This window comes from Anopheles maculipalpis, chromosome 2RL (genome assembly GCF_943734695.1).
Source record: "Anopheles maculipalpis chromosome 2RL, idAnoMacuDA_375_x, whole genome shotgun sequence".
Classification (NCBI taxonomy): Eukaryota; Metazoa; Arthropoda; class Insecta; order Diptera; family Culicidae; genus Anopheles; species Anopheles maculipalpis.
In genome coordinates, this window is record NC_064871.1 from 52248977 (window position 1) to 52259360 (window position 10384).

The 10384-nt window shown below is 42.7% G+C and overlaps 3 protein-coding genes across 3 annotated transcripts in view; 1 reads left to right on the forward strand and 2 right to left on the reverse strand.

The window, feature by feature from the left end:
- The window catches only part of LOC126557136 (double-strand-break repair protein rad21 homolog), a 435365-nt gene that overhangs the window by 87204 nt on the left and 337777 nt on the right, over nt 1–10384 (reverse strand). The window lies entirely within an intron of this gene.
- On the reverse strand, nt 2648–4506 carry LOC126558573 (translin-associated protein X). Its single transcript, XM_050214607.1, has 2 exons — nt 4271–4506; nt 2648–3431 (listed from the first exon to the last, which is right to left on the reverse strand). Exons 1-2 carry the CDS (start codon nt 4504–4506, stop codon nt 2702–2704), a joined length of 966 nt encoding a protein of 321 aa, XP_050070564.1. The 3' UTR covers nt 2648–2701.
- On the forward strand, nt 6923–9222 carry LOC126557638 (CSC1-like protein 1). Its single transcript, XM_050213488.1, has one exon. The coding sequence runs from the start codon at nt 6923–6925 to the stop codon at nt 9176–9178; it is 2256 nt and encodes a 751-aa protein (XP_050069445.1). The 3' UTR covers nt 9179–9222.

Consider the following 10384-nt stretch of genomic DNA (forward strand, 5'->3'; position numbering starts at 1 on the left):
GAAAGACTAGGATTCACCAGGAGCTTGAATGATCCGTGCCTTTACGTCAAGGGTTCTGGGAGCAACCAAGTCATCCTTGTTTTGTACGTGGATGACTTACTGATAGTCAGTCGTAGGCTGAAGGTGGTAGATGCGGTGAAGCGATGCCTGAGGAAGGAATTTGAAACGACGGATATGGGAGAGGTGCGTACATTCCTTGGTATGAGGATTGACCGGAATGTGGAAGAGAAAATGCTTGGAATAAGCCAGAGAGGTTTTCTTGAAAACCTGCTTCGTCGTTTCAACATGGCAGATTGTAAACCATCGTCTACACCGATCGAATACCGTCTACACCTGCAAAAGGGAGAAGAAGCTGAACGCACTGAGAAACCGTATCGAGAGCTGATTGGTTGTCTCATGTACGTGACATTGACGTCAAGGCCTGACCTGTGTGCAGCTGTAAATTATATGAGTCAGTTCCAGAGCTGCCCAACGGAACTGCATTGGACTCACGCTAAACGGATTTTACGGTACATCAAAGGGACTCTGGATTTAGGTCTAGTATTCTGTGCGAAGGATACGGTACCGGTAGTGGAAGCATACGCCGACGCGGATTGGGCGAATGATCCGCTGGATAGGCGTTCAATCAGTGGATATGTCTTCCGAGTGTATGGTGGTGTCGTCAGTTGGTTGACTAAGAAACAGTCTACCATTTCGCTATCTTCGACGGAGGCGGAGCTCGTGGCCTTGAGCACCGCAGTATGCCATGGAATTTGGCTGGTACGTCTGCTGAAGAATTATCGATAGATCCGGAGGGTCCTGTGGTCTATCATGAGGACAACCAATCCACGATAAGGGTTGTTGAAGAAGAACGGGACACTGGACGGTTGAAACACGTCGATGTTCGACATCGATTCATCCGTGATGAGGTTCAGCGGGGGCGTATAGTTCTTCGATACGTCCCAACCGGCGAGCAAACAGCAGATGTGATGAACAAGGGCTTGCCAACAGGTTTATTTCAGAAGCATCGGGCTTCTTTAGGATTGGCACATTCAAGATATTGAGCGGGGGTGTTATAGCACACAATATCTTATGCTTGAAGAAACGAATGTGGTGACATAAACGCGGTATGTGATTTTCAGTTGTCTGACAGCTTATAGTTTGAGCGGTATTTAATGGCGTCGCGTGTTTGTATAATAAACCTGTAGTATTCCGAACAGAAAACTTTATCCGCCTTTTATATTAATATCGACCTTCCTACTCGAGACACTACGTGGACATCGTTTCGATAACATCGCAAATTTTAAACCACTAACAGTCATGGAAGTTTTTCGTGCGGAGTCTCAAATTTAAGGGGGGAGAAGTTAACAATCAGCATTTTCCAATGTTGTTAACCGACGCCAGCAACGACCCCAGCAACAACAACAGTAAACAGCGTCGATCAGCAAACAGTGTTGATCGATTGACCTAGTCACCGATTGCAAAACAGCCAATAGCCGAATCAGCATTAGCGGGACAATGCTGATTCCTTTTCCCGTCCAATTCCTATTAAACGAATGTTAATTAATAATGAATAACACTTTACTCCGATTTTGACCGTAGCAAGAACAAGACTCGTTACTTCGTCAGTGTTCGAACTCTTTAGTTTTGTAACTCACGCGAAATATCAAAGCATCACATAACAAAGCAAAAGTAATACCGATTTAAAACCAGCAACACGGCCAGGTCGTTCCTACGAAAAACAAACAAAAAACAACCTAAAACCGCAAAAAAAGTTACTACCGAAATCATTCAGAAAGTAACAAAAGACAGGGACATATGACCTTAGCTGTCGTTTCTTGCTTACGCTAATTTACGAAGTAGCGCAGGAATGCCTAGGAAGCTGGATTTCACAGCTGGAGTTGTTTCACGAACCGTATCGTGAAACAACTCGTCTAAGAAAGAAGACGAAAAAGAAGTGTTAAAAACGCATCTTAACCGAATAAAACATTTTCGCATGTTTTGGCAAGGTTTAATATATGCAATCATAAATCACTTGAATCATAAATACCTGACTGGAGAATCTCCAATGTACCCACTTAATTATTTTTTCTCAATATTATATACCTAACAATTTGGCGTGTACTCTTGGTTTGTCAAAGACTGGAATCAGATTGGGGCGGTTGAGTAAAAAGCATGCATTGAAAAACAATAGATTGTATATATCACACATGAAAGCAAAGAGGTGAAAGTATACGTGAGATTCAACATGCATTCGGCATATAAGAGTTAGTGGGTAGCATATCGCACCGATGAACAAAATTTGTGGTTTTATCTCAAATCCTTTTTATTGAAATTCAATGGAGTGTTGAAAAATGATTGCCAATTTTTAGGAAATGTTGATGAAACAATATTTTAGTTCAAACTAAGACCAAATTCAAACAAAAAAGATGTAAAAGGGGAACAACACAAAACATTGAAAACCCCTTTGGTAATCATTTAGAATATTTTTTATTGGAAAATAAAAAAAGCACAAAAAGATGGTTTTTCAACCAAGCACGATGAGTAAAAAATGTTGTATGAAAATTAATTTTTACGGTATGGAAAATATAAAATGTTAGAAACGTAATGAAACTAAACATTCACTTTTGTCGTATACGCACAGTAAATGTCCCACAGCTTTATCGTACAAGTGAAAATAATAACTGTCCTACCTTATTATGGATTCAGTTCTAACAGCAGTTTAGAAAAATATGCCCTCATCGTCGTCGTCCTTTGAAAGCTGTACTTGGAACAGCGCATTGGAGACGTCATCTGTTGTGCCCCATTTGGCTGCTTCACCGCCTCGCACCGTGACGTTGTAGCACACATTCTCACTTTTCAATAAACTCTGCCGTAAAGTGACCATCTTATGCGAAAAGTCACGACTCCGTATCGCATTTACACGCAAGAAACCTTTATAAAGCTCTTGCATAAAGCGGCAGTGTTGGAAGCAACTTTCAGAATTTCCCGAACCGAGTGAGTTGACGCACGTTCGCATAATTTCGCCGCTAAGATCACCTAGGCCCAGCACAAAGTCCTGCGGGTGCAGCATACAAATCATCTCCGATGTTTCGCTTTCTTTCTTGGGCGGTGTAGTTGTGTCTATTATCGCGTTCTCCAACGGCGAATCGGAACAAGGATTTGTATCGTCCCTTTCTGTGATGCTTTCGGCATCACTTTGTTCGTCCTTTTGGCTTTTTTTGTATATTAGCTTTTTTTGAATAGCATCCCAGTTCGAAATATCTTTTCCACTACAGTATTCGTAGAATGTGTAAGCTTCAATAAACTCTTGCATTCCATTCGTATACGCCCGGGCATACTGGTATGGATCTTGATCCTTCAGTTCCTTTGCTATGATAACAAAATGATTGCGAAAAATAGCTTCCAGGCGTTCCTTCGCCTCCCCACAAACTTTCTGCAAATTGTTCTTCCTGTAATAGAAGTGAAAGAAAATGTTCACTCTTTTTTATCATACGTAAAAGGCTAATTCTTGTTTCTTCCAAATTGAGTAGTTGCTCAAACGAGTTTACTATGACTGAAGTTGTTAAGATACGAAGATACGAAGTAAAGAAAAACCTTCTTCCTTTTTCTTGCTAGATGGTATACCTGTCGTTTGGGCTGCTGTAAATTAATGCTACGTTGCCAGAAGCAGACAGTCCTTACTTCTGCTGACGGTGCTGGATGAGTTTTACTGGGTTTTCGAGAATATAATGTACAAGTTCGTCGAGATATGGATTTCTTCAGGTATATTATTGATTCAATTTGCGAGCTGTTGAATAGCTCGCATATTGGCGTTCGAGTGTCCTGCAGGGTTGTAGAATTACACATTTTCCATCCTAGTATCCATAGCTCAGGCAACTGTTCGGCTCGCCTGGACATTTTACAACACCGTTTGCTTAGTTAAAAAATGCGCGATTCTACAAAAATAGCGAACACAATCTGCACACAATAACACAATAGCTTCTTTACTAATATAATTTCTTAATGCATACATAGCAAAAACTCTATACAATGATAGCTAGGACCTTGTACCGTGGACGATTGACCAAAATACATAATGAGTGTTTACCATAAACCTTACTCTCTTTTTCTTTTTTTGATTCCCGGGGCTTATTGATACCAAGTAATTGGACAGTCAATTCTCAATACGAAGGAACCGGAGGGGAAGTTGGGGGGTGGCGGTGGATTTGAATTCCTATCCTGCCATGTAAAGCACGGTACCATTGTCGCCTATACCGCCGGACCGCCTATGTTTACCGTGTTGACTTACCGAAAATCAATGGTGTGCAGCAGAAAGATGATCCGCTTCGATTCGATCGTAATGTCGCGGCTGATTTTCACTATGCGTTCGTATTTATCGTGTTTTGCGTCTAGAATCGCCGCGTACTCACGGAAACACTGAATGACCGGGTTGTTCTCATCTACAGCTGCATTTTCATGATCCCTTCCACGACGACCACCGGCTTTACTGAAATGCTGACGCTTATGTCCACGGTATGCACTCATCTTTTAGCTTAAGTTCTTGAATAAACAGAATCTAACAAATCCAGCTAGGTTTTTACTACGCGTTTGCCGAAATGAAGCGCGCACGCGAACTTTTCCGGCGAATCAACTTGTGAATCTGTCAAAAATGTACAACGACGAAATACACCTCGTCATCGGTCAAATGTAATGACATTTGGCAGTTGGATTTTAATTTTTTTTTTATTCATAAGGGACGGCCAGGCCGTATTGCTTACAATAAACTTAAAATTAGTATACTCCTTTCCTCTTTGCTGGGAGACATTTCCTTCTCCGAGCTGTGAAAGGGCACCATATCCCGGGTGTGCTCGGTTGGGTTGGATTTTAAATTATTATTATTTGGATTTTATTAGTTGGATTTAAAATTATTATTATTTTATTTCTTGAAGCTGAAACAAAATTTGTAAATGGATTTTTCTCAAAATTAAAAACGAAAATAATAGCAAATAACAATTTTCTGGTTGCATACTTTGATATAAAGTATCATTAATACACGATAAAAAGAAAAATAAATTATCCATGCTTATTGAAATTGACAGCTACTTCCCACAGTGCAGCAAAATGCTAGGAGAAGAAAAAGATTAGAAAGTCCAAAACAAGACCTACGTACGGGCAAACGTCGTAACAAACAAAGCTGCTCACGGGGAAAGTGTTTTCGCGACCCATAATTACACCCGTCCTGTGCACAGTGAACAGTGAAGAGCTCGGAAAAACGAACGAATTCGGTTGGCTAAAAGTTGGTTAGTGCATAAAAAATTGAAGTCAAAGATATGTGATGCAGGTGCGGGTTTGATTGCAGAATTCTGTTTGTTGCCCTCCTTCGTAACAGAACCATTCCATTGATGTGGCTGATCATTAGGCACTAGCAAAGAAAAATAATTAGGTAAGGTGAAATACAAGCATTGCAAACGTGTCGTATCAACACACACGCTCTCTCGCATAGTTGCCCGATTTGTATGATAATTCAAGGCACATACAATTGTAGCATTTTTTCTGGTTCTTATTGCTTGTGAAGTCGCTTTTTTTGTCTGCCAATGATTTGCCCCAATAAGACTATCATGCATTCGGTTGGCTTCAATGAGTAAAGGCAATGATGGTCAACCGAGCATTACCAAACACACAAAAAGCCATCGAGATGTGTGTAGGTATTCAGGCAAACGATTGACGCAATGATTATTTTCACCAGCGACAATATGCTAGCCAATATGCTAGACGAGCCGGGGACAGGCGAGCGAGCGAGCGGGCGGGCGGGCGGGCAAAATCAAATAGACAGTCGAGTGTGCCCATGGCAAGGCAGCACATCTATGCTGATAATAGTTTACAATAAACCTAAGAAAACGAGGCTGCAGAACTTATTGCTTGGTGGACCTTTGACGACTTGTGCAGGTCGACACAACTCGTCCAGAAACTGGAGGGAGACGATTGGTATCATTTTTCTTATCAAGCTCGCTAAGAGGTCCGTTGATTGATCCGTTTTGTGCAGTCTTCCGTTACTGCGTACGATGGGCTTCTCGCTTGCAATCGACAAATGGAGCGCGTGATGAGTCATTCTTCCTTCCGGTCAATGTTCATTGCTCACCTTTGGCCTGGCGGCAAGTGTGAAACGTGGCGACATTTTAGCAATCATTTTTGTTAGCAAGCAAGCAAGCAAGCAAGCATGCAATAACAAAATCATATCTACGATAGCTATTTTTTATCGTTCCGTTGTTCGATGGCGATAAGGAAATATTTATCGACAACGTGCAGTATCCACTCGTAGCATTTTGCGGAACCCACTTGCCAAGCGGTTCGTTTACTTTCTTGTTTAAATCCAATTTCACTCCAACTACCATTAATTTGTTTAAATTGTTAAAATTCTTATGTACTTCAATGTGTGTCCAAAACATGCCACTCAAATCAAATACTTTTTATCTTACTAGCTTTAAAAGCAAATAATGAATTTCTGAATTCTTTTTCAAAATATCATATTGCATTGACCAAATACCCCGGCCGGCTCGTTGAATTATAATCTGAAACGATAAGTAACGGGGTGCGTTATCAAAAAACGTATTTTTTTTTTTTTGTTTAGTGAATCCTATCGCACCATTTGGTGACCATTTCGTAGAACATTCAAATACAGTTATCAGTGAGAGAATATCACGGACAGTTGTTCCTTATTGAGCGCACAAGAGCGACTAATACAGCAACGCCATCGAGGTGTGCTAGACATGTAACGCTACTATTTGGCTGTTAAATATTAAAATTAGTGCAATAATATCGTCCTGCTTACTGAAAATGCGGCGTTAAAAAAATAAACAATTGTCTTGCTTTCTCGTTTTAGGTAATACGGAACAAATACAGAGGACTTTTAAAATTTAAGCTAGCGTAAAAGGAGGAATAAAAACGAAGGACATATAGCAGCATGGATTATACGAATTTTCCCAACCTGACCAGCGTGTATTCACCCAACCGTGAGGCGTGTCTAGTGCTGAATAAGACCAAAATTTTGATCAACCTGTACGAAGGCATCCCGGAAACATTGCTGCTAAACGTGATAGCGTGGTTTTTCTTGATACTGCTGTTCACACTGCTCCGTCAGCAAGCCTGGGACTATGGACGGTTAGCGCTGGTGAACAGCCACGGAGAGAACAAACGCTGGACACAGCTATTCTACGCACATGGTAATGTGCCCGGCGGTGCCGGTGGTGCGATGGGTGGTTCATCCGAAACGTCGGACACGCTCAACAGTCTCAGCATTGATCGAGGTTGCTTCTCCTGGATATTAGCCACCTTTCGGCTAACGAAAGAGCAAATACTTACCCACAGCGGTCCGGATGCGGTGCACTATCTGTCCTTTCAGCGGCATCTCATCGTGCTGATGGGCATTATGACGGTCATCTCGATTGCCATTATACTGCCGATTAATTTTTCCGGCACGCTGAGCGGTGATAAGAACTCGTTTGGACACACGACAATTTCGAATCTGGATCCCGATTCCCCTTCGATGTGGGCACACGTCGTGTTTGCGATTGCTTACGTACCGATGGTGGTGCTGATCATGCGCCGAGCTTCGGGCCGGAACGCGTTCAAAACTGCGCCGACGCGTACGATTATGGCCACCAATATTTCGCAGGGTGATTGTAGCAAAACCATCATACGAACGTACCTGCAGCAACTGTTTCCGGACGTGACGATCGAGGACATTCAGCTAGCGTACAATATATCGAGCCTAATCAAAGCGGCCGAAGAGTACGAGCGGACAGTCGACGCAAGGATATACTGCGAAGCGCACCGCAATCGAGATGCGATTCAAGCTCAACCGTCCTGTTTCAGCTGTGAGAAGGTGGACGCTCTGGAGTACTACAAAGATCATGAGGCACAGCTAGCTGGTGAAGTTGCCCGGCTGCGTGCGTCGGCCCTGAACGAACCGCTCGGTATTGCGTTCGTAACTCTAAACTCGGCACACGAGGCACAGCATATGATGCTCCACTTTAAACCGGGAACGTACCGCGAATGGAACCTTTCGTTTGCACCGGCACCGTCGGATATCTTTTGGGAAAATCTCAACATCGATACAGCCCAGTGGTACTGCAAGTGGGCAACGGTGAACTTTGCGCTCTTTCTGTTTCTCTTCTTCCTTACCACGCCCGTCATCATCGTGAACCAGCTCGATACACTATCGCTAACGAAAAATACCACCTCGCAGATCAGCAAAATTAGCCCACTCGTTTCAGAGTTTCTGCCCACTCTGCTGCTCTGGTCGCTGTCCGCACTGATGCCGGTGATTGTCGCCTACTCGGACACGTGGTTGTCACACTGGACACGCTCGCGACAAAACTATCTGATCATGACAAAAACCTTTGGCTATCTACTGTTCATGATATTAATCCTGCCTTCGCTCGGACTGACCAGCGCCCAGGCACTGTTACAATGGACGATCGAATCGAACGACACGTACCGCTGGGAATGTATCTTTCTGCCGGACAAGGGTGCATTCTTCGTAAACTATATCATCACCGCCGCCTTCATCGGCACGGCACTCGAGCTGATACGCTTTCCCGATCTGATCTGCTACCTCTGGAAGCTGGCAACGGCAAAATCGCGGGCCGAAACACCGTACATTCGCAAATCGATTCTTATTACTTTCCCGTTCGGCATCCACTACGCTTGGATGGTGATGGTGTTTACCACCAGCACGGTATACAGCCTTGCCTGCCCGCTAATTATGCCGTTCGCCATGACATACATCACGCTGAAACATTTCGTCGACAAGCATAATCTCTTTTTCGCGTTCGCACCATCGAACATGATCAGTCAGGGCAGTGGGGGCAAAATTCACAGCACCGCCGTCACTATGACCAAATTTTCCGTCGTCCTGTTGCTGATCATTATGGCAGCGTTAGCAGTGGTACGTACTGGGCAGGTTGAACTGCGTGCCGTTGTGCTTATCCTGGCGCTGTGCGTTACGCTTTTAATGTTTGCGTGCATGTCACCGCTTAAACGGTGCACTACAACCCCGCTACGCATCGTGGAAATGGATGGGCCAGCGCCGATCTACGTGGCGGACGTGCTGATCAACCGGCGTATGGTGTCGGACAGTCCGTCCCATCTCAGCTACGGGTCCGACACGACCATGAACATTGTGATGAATGATGCGGGCGTCAGTGTAACTGCATAGACTGTGTTTCCGACCTCTTCCTTCCGTACCCTCCTTCCCCTTGCACACAACCGCAAGCATGGTCCTAAAGTGATATTAAATGTTAAGCCAACTCAGTTGCTTACGCGATACAGTATTCCGTGTCTCGGCATGAGTAAAATGGGGGAAAAACGGAACCAAACCAGCGCAGATTTTCTAATAACTACTACTAACCCCCATTCATACATCTTCTGTGGTTGTTAGTTAGGGATTTGAAGTGGAATCCCTTCGTCTTGCGGGTGTAAGCAAATGGGTCTGAACACACGGAAAAGGTTTGCGGGACAGTTTATTAAGTTTATTTGCTCTTCTTGCGTTTGCATTGTTTGACTGCAAAGTAATGTAATGAACGTTGTTTTACTTGTTTATTTTCTGTTTTAAAGAACGAATTTGCTGCAACGATAAGCCTAAGCCAAATGATGAATCGTATTTTTTGTTCGTTTTATGTTTACAACAATTTCACGCGTAACAATTATTAGCAAAATTATTAGCCCATTGACAATTCCAAGAACATGTCACACACTTTATAAATTATTTAATCCTAGAAGTTTAATTACTGATCCCCTGTGTGTATACCCAATTCGGTTGGAATGGATAAGAAGCAACTTTCCACTCCAAGTAGAAAATGTGATCTTGTGCAGAATAAACATTTCCTATCTCTTGCGAAGGGTTTGCGGAACGCAAACCCCGATATGTACGTTGTTTATAAGAGATTTACATAAATTTAAGAACAATAAAAACAAAACTAACTTTGATATATTATGAAAAGCATAGACAAAGTGAATTTTTTGTATTTTTCTTATAATTTTGAACGATCCGAAATTAATAAACGCACGACCAAAAAATCGCAATTATTCTAAACGATTTTTTTAGCAGCTCTTATGTTGATTGCTTCTAAACTGAGGTCATATAAGTGATTAAATAAAAAAAAAAGTTACTTAAACATAAATTGGCCGGAAGAAAAGTTACTTTTTATCATACTTAGGTTTTCAATAATTATTGCAATAATATTGTGTGAAACAAACTTTTTTTTTTGTTGCTTTTATTGTATCTTCAGGCGAGGCACAAAATCAACGCGCAAAAACACTCAACGCGAGCGCATTCGAGCGCTCTCGCGCACGTTCGAGAGAGCATTCGAGCAGTTTCTGGTTGGTTCGAGAGGGTTGGCGATGTTTCTAGAAACTGAAAGGT

What these genes read in the sequence shown, in the direction of transcription:
- LOC126558573 (XM_050214607.1), bottom strand. Translation starts at nt 4,506, where the DNA reads ATGAGTGCATACCGTGGACATAAGCGTCAGCATTTCAGTAAAGCCGGT. An exon ending in CTGCACACCATTGATTTTCG is followed by an intron (nt 3,432 to 4,270) that starts GTAAGTCAACAC and finishes CTTCTATTACAG; the next exon opens with GAAGAACAATTTGCAGAAAG.
- LOC126557638 (XM_050213488.1), top strand. Translation starts at nt 6,923, where the DNA reads ATGGATTATACGAATTTTCCCAACCTGACCAGCGTGTATTCACCCAAC.